Source organism: Corvus hawaiiensis, chromosome 6 (assembly GCF_020740725.1).
Source record: "Corvus hawaiiensis isolate bCorHaw1 chromosome 6, bCorHaw1.pri.cur, whole genome shotgun sequence".
NCBI classification, from domain to species: Eukaryota; Metazoa; Chordata; class Aves; order Passeriformes; family Corvidae; genus Corvus; species Corvus hawaiiensis.
The window spans coordinates 40,442,966-40,457,336 of NC_063218.1; the positions used below are offsets into that span (position 1 = coordinate 40,442,966).

At 39.3% G+C, this 14,371-nt stretch overlaps 1 protein-coding gene across 35 annotated transcripts in view; it reads left to right on the forward strand.

Moving 5' to 3' along the window:
• The window catches only part of MADD (MAP kinase activating death domain), a 72,001-nt gene that overhangs the window by 32,860 nt on the left and 24,770 nt on the right, over positions 1-14,371 (forward strand). For 16 of the 35 annotated variants that reach the window (XM_048305490.1, XM_048305492.1, XM_048305501.1 and 13 more), the window contains 8 exons: positions 220-279; positions 739-841; positions 1,884-2,070; positions 2,240-2,390; positions 4,759-4,965; positions 9,526-9,579; positions 12,601-12,698; positions 13,039-13,122. In XM_048305490.1, coding sequence (XP_048161447.1) covers positions 220-279; positions 739-841; positions 1,884-2,070; positions 2,240-2,390; positions 4,759-4,965; positions 9,526-9,579; positions 12,601-12,698; positions 13,039-13,122 — 944 coding nt within the window. The remainder of the gene's footprint in view (positions 1-219; positions 280-738; positions 842-1,883; positions 2,071-2,239; positions 2,391-4,758; positions 4,966-9,525; positions 9,580-12,600; positions 12,699-13,038; positions 13,123-14,371) is intronic. The other 19 variants (XM_048305498.1, XM_048305508.1, XM_048305506.1 and 16 more) reach the window with 3 other exon arrangements.

A 14,371-nucleotide genomic window follows, 5' to 3' on the forward strand; every position in this document is an offset into this window, starting at 1 on the left:
TGCTGGTTCCACGATGCCAAATTTCAAGTCAAGCACTATCTCTTAAGTTATTCTGGCCCTTGTGGTCTTGGGCTTTCAAACATCCTTCCTGCTCTAGTGTCATTTGGGTTTTATTTTGAGGGAGGGCTGGGAAGAAACTGGTAGTTGGATTCTTTTGATGCTGGCAGTGGGGAGTGTAGATATTTCAGTACACTACTAATTGTATATTTTGTGTCCCAGTATTTGGGTTAAATACTATAATGGAGATTATTACTGAAGCTGGCCCAGTAAGCAATGAAGGTGGGTTCCCTACAGCATGAGCTGTGCATGATGTAACAATTTCCAGCATTCCCTATGCCTGACTTTGGGCTACCTTTCTCGCTGGGTAACCAGTACCACATGATCTATACTAGTCACCCTCAATGCATTATGCTTTTACATATAGTGACTAATTTGAAGATGGTTCTTGTTGTGGAACTGCATGCAGAGCAGCCAAACTTTTCCTCTCTCTCACCTCCTGCTCCCATTACCATCTTCTCTTTTTCTCTCTGCATTACTCCCATTACTGTTTTCTGCCGATGTGTGATGCTAGAATATGATATATGCTGCTGCTTTTTTGGAGTTTCCATTTTGTTTGAAGTCTGTTACCTGTAATTCAAATAGGTGTGTTAGCCGACTTTAGCGGTGCTTGTTACTGTCCTGGGATCACATTGTTTTCCTCCCACCCTTTCTTCTCATTCTGTTTCCTTTCCTCTTCAGGAAACAGACGGGCCCTTGTTGATCAGAAGTCTTCAGTCATAAAGCACAGCCCAACAGTGAAAAGAGAATCTCCATCACCTCAGGGACGAACTAGCAATTCCAGGTAATATTTTTTTTCCTGCTTTTCAAGTGTACGGTGTAGTTAGAGTGGCCTCATACTTGGCCAGTGATTTCTCAGAAGTCTAGCTGTTGAAAACCAAATAGTACTTTTCTGTTGCCCTAGACCTGGACATACTATTTCTGAGAAGATTCAGTATGGTGGTCTTACAGTTAATAGTGCACATGCTTACTTTTCTATGCTCCAAAATGTATCCTCCTTCTGTCTGAGATCCAAAATGTTCTAGGTTTCTACTTAAACTCAGCAGTTACTCTTCGTAATTGAGTGTTCTGGACAAGGTGATCTAGCCCAGCGGAGTTTTAGTGCACCATGCAGGAGGATCAGCTGACTACAGTGAAGCAGTTTGATTCCATAAGTTCATGTGAAATGCTTTGCTAAAGCTTGAGAAGGACTCAGAATAGTGCAAGTAAACACTATCTGACCTGTGCCTGTGCTTTCTTCTCCCTTGCTTATGGAGCAGTCATGGGTAGAGTGAATTTACTTTGATCTGCTGGGTTTGGGAGACAAGTAAGAAAAATAACTGCAGTTCAGACTGGGGAATACAGCAGTTTGCACAGGAGTTTCCTTCTTCTTACCTTTCCCACTATGGGAAAAGAAGCTGAGCATACATGTGCCACACAAAACATGTGCCAAGGCTGCTGCAGTAATGCTTCAGTAGTGCTGCCCTTCCTCTTTCAAGGAAAGCCTACAGCTCAGACATGGGGGCTGTGGAAGAAGGTTGAGGCATAAAGGATTCCTGTGGATTCTGAGGAGTGCTGTGAGAGTGAAGGATAGAGTGGTAGCTAGAGGAAAGTCTGATTGTGGCTTATTATAGTAAATAAAGGACAAAATAAAATATTTGATACTACACCTATGGAACAGAGCTTGAGCTGTGTGCAGTTACATGAGCAGCAGGCAGAGCTAGATGTCAACTACTGTTGATAGGAAAGGTACTTCTGTGTGTGCCCTGGCCACAGCTCTCTTCCCATGCAAGCCAAAGTAAGCAGAGGGTGACTGACTTTTGCTTGCTTTCTCTTAAATGTGTCAGTGAGAACCAGCAGTTCCTGAAGGAGGTGGTACACAATGTTCTTGATGGGCAAGGTGTTGGCTGGCTGAACATGAAGAGAGTCCGACGTCTGCTGGAGAGTGAGCAGCTCCGTGTCTTTGTACTGAGCAAGCTGAATCGCACGATCCAGTCAGAGGAGGATGCTCGACAGGATGTCATACAGGACGTGGTCAGTGCTGAACTCAGCAGGGTCCTCACACTGAGTGTCTGCTGAGGCTCAATTCATGGGAAGTTTTTGTCAATTGCGAGAAGCTGATGTTACAGCAGTTTGGGAATTTATGTTCTTGAATTACTTTCTCACTTCTGAAATAGCAGCAGTAATGGAGATTTCATTGCAGGAGATCAGCCGCAAGGTTTATAAAGGCATGCTGGACCTGCTGAAGTGCACTGTGTTAAGCCTGGAGCAGTCATATGCAAATGCTGGCCTGGGAGGCATGGCCAGTGTTTTTGGCCTGCTAGAGATAGCACATACTCACTACTACAATAAAGGTAAGAAAAGTGTTCATGAGAATACTGTGTTTATGAACCAAATAAGACTGGGGAGGTAGCTGTTTTTGTGCCTTCTGATATTTTGGGGGTTTTCCAACACTTTCAAAATGGTGAGAATTGTACCATTGTTACTGAAGCCTTATAAAGCTTGAAGCTTAAAGCTTTAAAGCAAAATAATGGCCATACTGATATTTAATTGAAAATGGAAATTCTGCAGTGAGATACAAAACCTGTCACTTTTACAGCTGAAGTGGAAGTTCTCGGAGTGGGGACCTTCAGCTAAAACTGTCCCAACCACAGTCTTGGAAAGTTGTTGCAGGCAACCTCAATAGGGAGGGAGATATTTGTAATGTGGAACCATACGAGACTTACATCTCACCAACCACGTTGCACTACATAATTATTCTCATACAACTAAATATTCTTAGGGAAGAAAGTCTGAAAATATCTCTCGGTTTTTCAGCTGTTTATTAAGAATCTCATTCTGAATGCAAAATAAGAAAATGCATGCTAAGGAAAAAAGCAAAAGATGACAAAAAGCTAAATCTCTGCTTAGTATCTGACTTTGCTGTAATCTCAAATGATGAAAAGTTACTTATTTCATTGTAGCAGCAGTGTAGCATCTACTAAACTCTTTATATTCGGTGTTCTGGGTCTTGCATCAGGAATTTTTTTATTAGTTGGCTTAGATATGCCCCATGTTCATTTCCAGTCATTGTTAGAATGCTGAGGAAGGTAAGGAAGGCTGTGCTAGTGGAACAGTCCTGAATGTGGAGGATAGGCTGATCTTGGTAATTACAAGCGTTTTAGTCCGACACTGATTCTAAGGAAAATTGGAGTGGCTGATATAAAACTCAGTAGTTTAGAGTGAAGATCAAATGGCATAATTTGATGGTAAGTAGAGTTTACCCAGTAAACTAATTGTGGTCATGATAGACAAAATTTGGTGCAAACTTTTAAAGACTCTTCTCATTCTTGCACAACATCTTAATTTGTAGTCACATTTTAGCGGTTCAGTATGTTTTACTGTTTTCGATTGGTTGAAATTAAGAGTTATTTCTAGAAATGTTTTTTAGAGATTAGTGCTTCTCTTGATGTTATTTAAAGTATAGTAATAAACTAGTAATCCTACAGGACACGATGGATATAGCTTATTTGTCTAGAGTAAGCTTAATAAAGCATGGTTGTGATTAATTTATTATAATATGGTCAAACTAAGAACTTGTGTTTAGGAACAAGGATAGTTGGCAATAATAGTAGGATTGGGAAATATATCCTAGGAAGCAGTCTGTCTGAAAATGGCAGCTGTATGTGAACTTCCCACTGTTTACTGCATCTGTAAAAACTGGGAAGGGGGGGGGGACTGTGTAAATCCGTGAATATACATTTGGAATGCAGCTACTGTATAGTGTTTTGATATATCAGTAACAAGACCCACAGCTGAGGTAGTGCTCCCAGTTCTGATCATCACATCTTGCAAAACTGAATTTTCTGAAAAGATCTACAAGGTATTGGGAAAACACTTTTCCTCTGAAGGATGGAAGTGTTCAGTCTGTTGAGTGTTAGGTGTTGATTCTTTTCAATTATTATCTAAATAGAAAGGTGTTACTGATAGCAGAATCTTAAATCCACTGAACAAAGGTATCACAAGATCTAGTGGTATGACAGATTTAGATAATAGGATATGAAGTTTTGACTATTAGATTCATCAGGTATTGGAATAGTTTGTGCAGGAGGCTCTTTATGGAAAAGCTGGTTTTAATTATTCTGTTCTGAAGGTTTTGCTGTAATTCAAACTGTGGGGTTTGATACAGAGAAATAATCCAAACTGCCTTTAGAGACATACGGTTATGGGAAGTCTCAAAGATTTATGGAAGAGGTATAGCCGAGAGGTATTTTTGGTTTTTTTTCCCCTAACGGAAGTTTCATTTAGTGTTACCCATGAAAATGATTGTATTTGTCATCTTTACAGCGTGAGAAGAACTTAATTATCCTCTATAAATTATATTCTTGGTAGTTTAGGCAGAGTTGTTTAATTTTTCACAGTTTGGCAGAGGAGATGCTACAGTTCCTGTGTCAGAGAACATTCCTAGGTTTCAAATATACGGGAATGAGATACTTGAGTATCCCTAAAATAGCACTCTGGCTTTCTCCTCTATTGGTTTCCACCAGTGTGCCAGACTATCAGCAAGCCACGTTGACCTATGGGAAAAATGTGGCACTGAGCTGTTTCAGTGCCAGGCTTAATGATTTAGGTGAGACCATCTGTCTCATCGTTCTTCTCCTGCTTTCATTTCCTTTTTCTTTATGTTTCTCTCTAGTTAGTTATTTATTTATTTTCTCTCAACAATGTTCTTTTTATTTAAAGAACCGGAAAAGAGAAAACGAAGTCCAACAGATGGATCTGTCACTCCCGTTGGCAAAGATCCTGCATCATCCCCAAGAGTGGAGCCAAAACCTGCAATGCAGCTGCCGGTACCTCAGCTAATGCCAAAGCCACCGAGCCCTGCAGGCAGAGGGCCAAGGGAGTTTGACACAAGAAGTCTAAAGGAAGAAAATTTTATTGCTTCAATTGGTGTGTATTGAGGTGCATGTGAAGTGCAGGGGAGACTTCTGTTTTGGTGTTAGGTTCTATTTGCATTCTCTCCATTTTAACACACTACATTGCTACTGTAACATGCTTCATTTACACCTTGGATCACAAGGAACAATCATGTGTGTTTTCACTCTACTCTCGGATAAACTATCCACCGCAATTTTCTCCCAGAAGCTGTCTAATCTTAATTGTTTCTATATTTCATTACACCTTAAACAGCCTTATTTTTTGCTCTGTGATTGCTGTTTTCAAGCAACAGGAAATGGCAAAAAGAGAAACAGGGACAGCAGGACTTCAGAAAGGGCAGCTGTGGAAGGGAAACATGAAGGTTTTCTGTCATTGCTGGCTACCTGTGAATTATGTAGATCGTATCTTGATATAAGTGGGATCCAAAATCTGCTATTTGTTAACAACAACATTTCCAAAAAGATTTTAGTTACAGTGTTACAATTTCAGTGAGCAGGACTGATGGATTTTCCTTCTATGCAATAGCAAATAGAATGTGTGTTCTTCTAAACAGCATCTGCTAGGCTGGTCACTGGAGATTTTTCTGTCTTACTCTTAGCTTTTCCCTATGTCTTGGGAAAAAGTTTGAGGTAGGGTTTTCAGAACTGTTTTATTTAAAAAGGGCTTTAGAGATTTTTTTAGTGGAGAAGAAAGAAAAACAATTGTTTTGGTTGAATCCAGTGGGCTGTGGGTTGTAAACATGAGAAGTACCATCAGCATACGAGAAATTTTTTGTCAACTGCAAAAATATGTCATGTTAAATTATAGACATTGCTTCTTACAGCCTATGTAAAATATCATTTTACTGGAATTGCTGTATGAAAGATTAATCTTCTAGAAGTGTGGTGCTGTGAGGATATATGTGTAGTTTGTGGCATATGACAAGGGAATTGAGCAGTTAAGTGGCAGGACTACAGACATTCATTCCTACACGCACATAATAACTGCAGGCTGGGTGCTGTCGAGTCCTGAACTGATACTGAACCCCTCTGACTTGATTTGCTTTCTTGTTTAAAGAGGTGATCTATGGAGGCAGGTGCTCAGAAACTAGTCTTGCACTCTATTTGAAAAGCTGTCAGGAAGCTGAAAGAGTTGCAGTTTCAGATTTCCAGCATTTCAATTAGTTATTTGGTTTGCTCTGGATGCTTCACTACTTTTCTCTAGAGGAGAAAAAGGAAAGCATGCTTCTAGCACAACTAAGAATAAACCAGGCTCTAGGACAGTGTTCTTTTAAAGAATGAAGAGACATCTTTTGATGAGATTGCTAAAACTGCTTCTTTCCCTTCGATGAAATTAAAGCCTCATAGAAAAGTCATAGAGATCAGACAGTTCTGTTTGTGAAGCATCATAAGAAGTGCTTTTCAAAAGAAGTGCTACGTAGTATGCCGTGTTAACTACTGTTGCCAGAATATTAGCTTTAAACAATTCACATTCTTCAAGGACAGGCAAAGGTACATTCTTACTGGTGGTTCTGAGGCTGTGATGGTTTCCACTTGTTTTTTATGGAGCTAAATTACAAGAAGGATATAGTCTTACCAAAACTGACCGAGTTCAAAAGACATGAATGTTTTCCTGAAGCCTTTTTCTCTAACTGCTTTTGTCTTTCACCACAAACCATGAACTGGTATGCAAGTCACTCTTCAGGAAATTGCTGTAAAAACGGTGTAGTCTCCATGTTTATCAGACTTGGGTGATCTTGAAGTAAAGAGTGTTTCTCTTGTGTTGCAGGAAGATAATTTAAAGCTGCTTGGCTATTATACTTCCTTTGTGTTCTGTCATGGAAACTTCAGAATAAGACAACTTTGGATATACAGGACTGGAGTTAGTTGTGTCTTGGCTGAAATTCCTGCTGTAGTGAAATGCAGATATTCTCATTCAAACTAATTTATTTAGGGAAGAGCATTTGGTAAACATCTACATGTTGCTGAAATAACAAAGTATTTGTAAGTAGTTCCATTTAAACATGAGAAAAAAATGTTTTTATGTGAAGATGATCCAACACTGGAACAGTTTACCTGGAAAGGTAGTGAATTCTCCATACATGGAGATAGAGAATACCTGACTGGACATGGTCCTGTAGCAGGCAGCTTTAGTCGACCCTGCTTTGAGCAGGGAGGTTGGACTACATGATGTCCACAGGTCCCTTTGGACTTCAGCAGTTCCTTGATTCAGTGAAGTTTGGAAGGTACTTACAGCCTCAGGTTGCAGATATGTGAATAAAACTTTGAATTAATCTTTTGGTATTGTATAGATGGAATACAAATTGGACTGCTAACCTTTTGACCTAGATACAGGAGGAAATACTAGTATGAGAAGTCTTCAGAAGGATGGAGTAAAATAATGTACAGCTCTGTTTGCAGTAGTCATATGTAAAGTGTATGTTAGTGTGGTGATTAAACTGCATCTCAGATCTAGAGCTGTGGTAGCTGAATCTGTGCAGTTTTTTTGTACTATAGGAACAATGGCCATGAGGTTCACAGGGTTTCCTCTTTCTGAGGTGAAGTGGAATGGATTTTTACCAACTGAGCTTCGATCTTAACTGTGGTTTGATACCTAATTCCTGGCTAGAAAATTAAAATTGTGAAGATGATGCTTCTGATACTCACCAGCTGCTTGCTTCTGGGGATCTTGTGTTCCAGGGTTCATGGTCATCACCTGTAGTGTTGGTCTTTTTGTTAGGACACTGGTGGCTTTTAAGTTGATAGTTAATAGTTTCCCCCTTTATGTTAGTGATAAGTGAGTTTATTAAAGTTTTATTTTTCTTTGACTAAGTAGGTGAGAGTAAAATCTAGTCTGTTTTTAATGTGCTAGGATATACTCTACACTAAATTCACAGACAAGTCAGCTAAAAGTAATTTAATGGCAGGTGTTGTAGCTTTCAGACTGGTGATTTTTAAAGTAAACCCATATAGACTGGGCACGGAAGAGGCCAGATGTTTTCAAAGCCCTTTAACAAACAAATTCAGTCCATCTTAGAGATTGTTATCTGTGTCAATGTGTGCTCAGCTTGATAAGCCTGTAGGATGCTGTTTGGATCCCTAAGCAATTTTATCTTATCCATCTGTCTATTTTTGAAAGTTGAAGGAACATCCATCAATCATGAAGCAGATGTAGAAATTGGTAGGCTAGAAGCCATCTTTCTAGCTTTTTCTACCTTGTTGCATTTGTCTCACTCCTGATGTCTTTTTTGATAATACTTGTGAGCCTTCCTCCACAGTTGTAACACTATCCTTTTCATTTTTTTTTTCCAGTGGACATTTTTCTCAATAGAACTTTTTTAGAGCCTGTCTTGCCCTTATTTCTGCTCTTTGCAGGGTGGAATGGGTTTCTGACACACTTAAGTGACCTTTTAGTTGCTCAGGAAGTTTTCTTGAAGAGCAGTAAAAGAACATTTTACTTCTTTTTCCTTCCGTTTGCCACTTTTCTAAGAGGATCTTCCTCTGTAGTGTCCCCAACTTTAACAGTGCTAGTGAGAGAGGACAGTGCCTAACATTTAGAGTCTGCTCAGCGTGTCAGCTTGTAATGTTTCCTTTGGCCAACAGGCCAGCACCTGGAATGAGCTGATGTTTCTGAGCAGAATAGGTGGCTGCATTTCAGGGGGTTGAGCAATGTGAGGGATAGAAAAGTGCATGTGCTTCATCACTGTTTTGTCCCAGAGCTAAGTTTCAAATACAGGTTTAAGAAAATTTCCGACCTTTTTGCTGTTCTGTGCGTTGTATGTCCTCCTATGGAATTCTTTGACTTGATTAGAGTGCTGTGACTTGGAGTTTTGGAAGTTGGGGTTAAGCATGTCTGATATCTTGCTCATTTTAGTTCTTTGCCATTTTCCGTTCTTTATACCCCGATAGGAGCAAGTGGATGCAGAGGAGTTCAGCTCTTTGCATAAAGGACAGGTTCATAGGCAGAGCCAAGCATTTACTGGCAGTGTTGTCAGGTCAAAAATAACTTGTAAACTTTGTCATAATCTTTAAGATATGATATTGGTTAAATGTTGTGTTAACCTACACTTTAATATTTTTGGAATTGCTGCTGCTGTTTTTGTGTCTTTCTCCTTTCAGTGATATAAACTAGAGACATTAAAATTTTCTGTTAATTAGAGCTTCTGTGATGCTTACATTTTAGAGGAATTAATAACTGACAGTCTTAAATCCCTTTCTTAGAAAAGGCAATCAATTATTTGTTCATAAGAGCTGTTTTTCCTTAGTTGATTCACAGCTGTCAAAGTGTGGCCCAAGGAGGGGAGGGGGGATGCACCACCACAGCTGCACGAAGTCATCTCTAATGTTTGAATTCTGTTACTAAGAGATGATGCAGTGCTCAATACCTAACACTGGTTTCTTTTAAAATGGTGTTAATTAACCCTTCACTCAGTAGTTGTCATAAAATTCTGCCTTTTTTTCTTTTTCTTTTTTTTTTTTTTTTTTTGAGGTGAAGGGGTGGGTTTTTTGTTTGAAATTTTTTCCCCATTTTCACCTGTCTGACCAGCTGCTGACTCTTTCTCTTTCTCTCCTGCTTTCAATGCATCTTGGGTAGAATTGTGGAACAAGCACCAGGAAGTGAAAAAGCAAAAATCTTTGGAAAAAACGAGTAAGGAAATTAAAAAGAATGTAGAAACTGACTCCTCCAGCCTCCCCATAACTGCCAACTCCCCAGGTGCAGGGTGAGCTTGCATCTATGGCACACAGATTTTATACTCACAAGAAAAAAAGTCTATCAAGAAAGTCTCCATTAAAGAGACCAAACAGATGTTTGCCCTGAGGAAATTGTGTTCAAATGTCTCTTCTTTTTTTTTTTTTTCCCTTTCTTTTTTTTCTCCCCTGAATGTTGCCTTCAAAGAAGGGGAAGCAGGTGTTCTGCATCCTCACCAATCAGATAAATATGGAAGACTTTTAAGATACTCCATCTTCTTCCTTAAAAGTTAAAACTTGTTTAACAACTTGTTGACATGGATATATTGATTGATTAAATGTTACCGGAATGAAGAATTCCTGTTTGTTCAAGCCGTGGGATGGCAAGTTTTGTTACCTGGCATCAACCATGAGCAGTCAATCTGCAACAAGAAATACTTCTGAGGGGGAGAGAGAAGGTGTATGTGAAGAATTGTATTTAGTGATGGCTGCTAGAAAATAGCCTCATAGTAAGGAATCAACCTGATTTTGTTTTTTATATCCCTTGGTAAAGAAGGAGTGAAATAGTTTGAGGCTGTTGCAGAGTCTAAATACCAGTCTAAATCTACACGAATCTGAACACCTATTGAAATATAATAATGAATAAAATACTGAATATAGATAATCTGCAGGTGCAGTACCAGGCTTTGCTCTTTTGGTTGTCGCTGTTGTAAATAGGGACATATGATGTAAGGACAACAGCCAGTTTATAGCAACCATATTGTGGTAGGTGTTTCCTAACCATAAGCGTAGTTTGTACTTTGCAGAGCTGATGCTATTTTACAGACTGGAGTTTGGGAAGGATTAATAGCTGAGGTGAATGAGTGAAAAATCCTGACATTCTGACTAGGCCTGGATTTGCATACCCTAGTTTTAGGCACCTCAGTTAAATACTTCTGTTAAGTACTTCTGTTAGCATCTGGAGTTAGTTCAGAGAGAATGGGGCGAATGGGGCACCTCTGCAGTACAGCTTACTGTATTTAAGTTGTGAATTGCTATCTGCTGAGGTAGGGGTGTGCGAGGCAAACACATAGCACATGCACACACCTGCTCTCCCCAGCTGAGCCTTTCAAGTAGGTGCCTACATTGAGAGGGTTGATTTGAGGTTTTAGTGTTCCACGTGTATTAGACATACGACTCCATAAAGAAGGGAGAGGGAGGTTTGTAAGTGCCTGTAAATTGACAGTGACAACAATGTAATTGTGGCTATTGTGCTCCTTAAACTCTGTTACAGCCCTCAAATATCTGAACTGCTTCAGTCAATTTCAATTCCAATCCCTTTAAAAGTCAAACTGTCAGAAATATACCTGAATTACGTGTTGCGACAGGAAACTCCTAAATTGCTTAAAACACACAGCTGAAATTTAGTGTTATTGCTGTAGTAATGAGATATTAAACTTTTTGCTGTATCAGAACTAGAAATGATGACCACTTGGATGAATGGAAATAGACTTCTAGAAGTGAGCAATGTGTATTTCAGTGGAAAACAATATTCCAAATTCTTAGAAAAGATATTTTTAGTTATTTTTCTTCATAAATTTTATGTTTTCTCTTTCTTAGAGTCTTTGAGGATTTGATTTACAGTAACTAAGGCATTTGGATCTAGAGACACAATACTATAACAAATGAAGAATACTTTCTGTAAAGACTTCACAGGAAGAATTGGTGGTTGAGTAGTAAGCTAGTATGGTCTGCACAGCCCCCTTACGGCTTTGCTCTTCATGAGTTTACATATCATCTCAAACTCACTCCCACAAATCTTTGTATATTATCCTTCTCTCTCTCCTCCCTTCCCTTTTTCTTTCCTTTTCACTGTCTTATCCTCTCTAATATTACATATAATACAAACATGTTCATAATTCCCAGGTTGTTGTGATCAGTGGTTATAGAGATAGTGGCATTGTTTGCTTAGAGATACTGGATATAGTCATGGGTATATAATACAAATATTCCAGCAGCTGATCATGTCTTCCTGTTACTGAATAGTTGGCAGATATGGATATGGCAGAAGTGTTGTATTCAGTCTCTTCCCCTTTCTGAGAGTATTAACATTCTGTGTACAGCCTATAACACATTCTTTTCTTGCATTGTTATTTACTTCATTCAGTGCTTATCCAGATTTCTTTTCAGGCTCTATCTGTCCATCATTCTCTTTCCTTCTGCCATCCCATCTGAGGACAATAGATGATAGGATTCTAGAAATGCATGGGAAATTGAACATAATGTTCTTTCCTTTTTTTGTTTTCTGGATCGTTGGGTTAATGAATGCATGACTTAAAAGCTTGCTGATTCCCTCTCTCTTTCCTGACCTATGTGATTGCCAACTCTGGAGAGCCATTTGTTGGTGTAATTGGGGAGTGTTGTGAAGCCCAGCATCATACAAGCTTAGTTCTTGAAAATCTTACTGGTTAACACCGATTGCCGCTGTTACTTTCTTGTCATGTGTTGCCTGATTTTTGCCTAGATAGTTGCTGTGGGCAACCAAAAAACTCAGTCCAGGACTTTGAGCAATTTAGCTGTTCAAAAAAATATTCTGACTTTTAAGTAAATAGGTATCCTTTTTTATTACCAAGAATTAAAGGAAGTGGCTTCCTAGAGTTGAATGGCAACTGCTCTGCATGTGTTATTGTAACTGGAAGCTACTTGACTGTTGTCTGTCCTCTTATCTCTCTTAAACGGCTAAGAAAGGTACTGTTTAATTAGAGCCACTCCCAGACGTCGGAGTATTTGAAATTCAAACTAATGTTTGAAGACTAGCAGATGTGTTCTGCTGGTCTTGTTGTTTTCAGTACCAAGGAATAATAAAAAGCACGTTAAAAATCAAAGAAATGAGAAGGCAAATCTGTTTTGTTGGTACTGTTTCTGCTTCCAGTCTGTCATCTGCTTTCTGCTATGCTGTTTTTTCTTGGCACAGTAATTACTTACTTTTTCCTTTGTTCAGGACCCGAAAATGTGAAACAATTTGATTTGGGAGAAACAGATGAGAAGAAATCCCAAATCAGTGCAGACAGTGGCCTCAGTTTGGCCTCAGGTTCTCAGGTCAGTGGCTTGTATGCTTGCTTTATTTATGCCGTAAGACACAGGATTCTTCTATTCACTACTTAATTATGGGAAGACTTCTAGAGTTTGAGTATTCTTGAGAGGCTCATTTGGTAAAATTTCTTTGCCCTTTTCTCTAGGAGATTGATCTTTGTAAACTCAGTTACAGGACACTATGGTCTTTTTGACACTCAGACAGTAGTTTCTATTTGATTGGCTAAATAAACTAAGGAAGCATAAGGCATGTGATTCAAGAGCCCAGAAGAATGGGAAGTCATGTTCTCTCCTTATGGTAAAAACTAATGTGACTCTTCTTGTCCTTGATACATTTTGATTGCAGAAGAGTGATTTTGACTCTATTCCCAGCGGAGGACCAACAGTTATGGTCAGAAGTACAAGCCAGGACTCTGAAGTCAGCACTGTGGTAGGATATGCCCAGAGTGAAATCTGGACGTGATTGACTGCTTGTTAAAGTGGGGAAGGGCATTTCATGCCTACATTTTGTGTGGTGTGGCAGCATAGTGTCACGCATGCATAATGTGTGTCTTTGAGTTCTCTCTCCAGAGCCTCTGAGTGGGTAGCAAGCATGTGTGTCTGACAGAACATATATAGTGCTTTCTTTATTAGCAGACTGCAGCCTTCATACATGGTGCTCATTGCTGTTACATATTCCTACATATTGGTGTATTTATGGAACTGGTGGATTGCAACAATTCTATAAATGTGTCTTAGTTGTGTATAAACCATCTGTAAAAAATAGGAGTTTAAAAAGGTAACCTGAGAGCAAAAAAGGCAGATTGTTTGCTGCATTAAAAATAAGAATAAATTCTCTGATGTATTACCTTAAAACACTTGAATTATATCAAAATATATCTGCTTGCTTTCTTTCGATCAACTATACGGCCTAGAGGGAAAATGTAGCAGGAATGCATTTAACAAAAAAGAATGAACCTTTCCCCACCAGATTATATGATATTGCATATTCCAGGGATAAAAACCTAAGGAACTTTTCTTTTGTTGTTGTTTGTTTTTCTTCTCTCTATACTGCTGCATGCCTGTGAATATCTGGCTTTCCATGATCTTTTCTCAGCCTTTAACAAGAGTAATACTATGATTGTCTTTCTCTAATGGAGAAAAAATTACGTTCTCTGAGACACTGCCCCAGATAGAAGAGGGGTCTAGAAGAGCTGGTTGATATTCAAATATGTCCTCTTCCAAGCTCAAAAAAGGTCCATCCCAACAAGTAAGAAATCAAGCAAAGGCAGCAGGAGGCCTGCATGGATGAGCAAAGAACTTCTGCTGAACTCTGACATAAAAAAGAAGTATACAAGAGGTTGAAGCAGGGGCAGGTGACGCAGGAGGAGTATACATTTTTTGTCTCCCCTTGCAGGGATAGGATTAGGAAAGCCAATAGGAACCTGGAGTTGAATCTAGCAAAGAATGTGAATGGAAACAAGAAAAAGTACGTAAGCAACAAGAGAAAGGACTAGGGAAAATGTAGGCCTGCTGCTGAACTGGGCAGGGGTACTGGTGATGGATGGAAAAGACTGAGGCACTTGGGGCGTTCTGTGCCTCAGGTTTTTACCATTAAAACAGGCCTTCAGGAATCCCAGGCCTCTGAGACCAGAGGAAGAGTGGAATGAGAAAGATTTGCCCTTGGTGGAGGATGACCA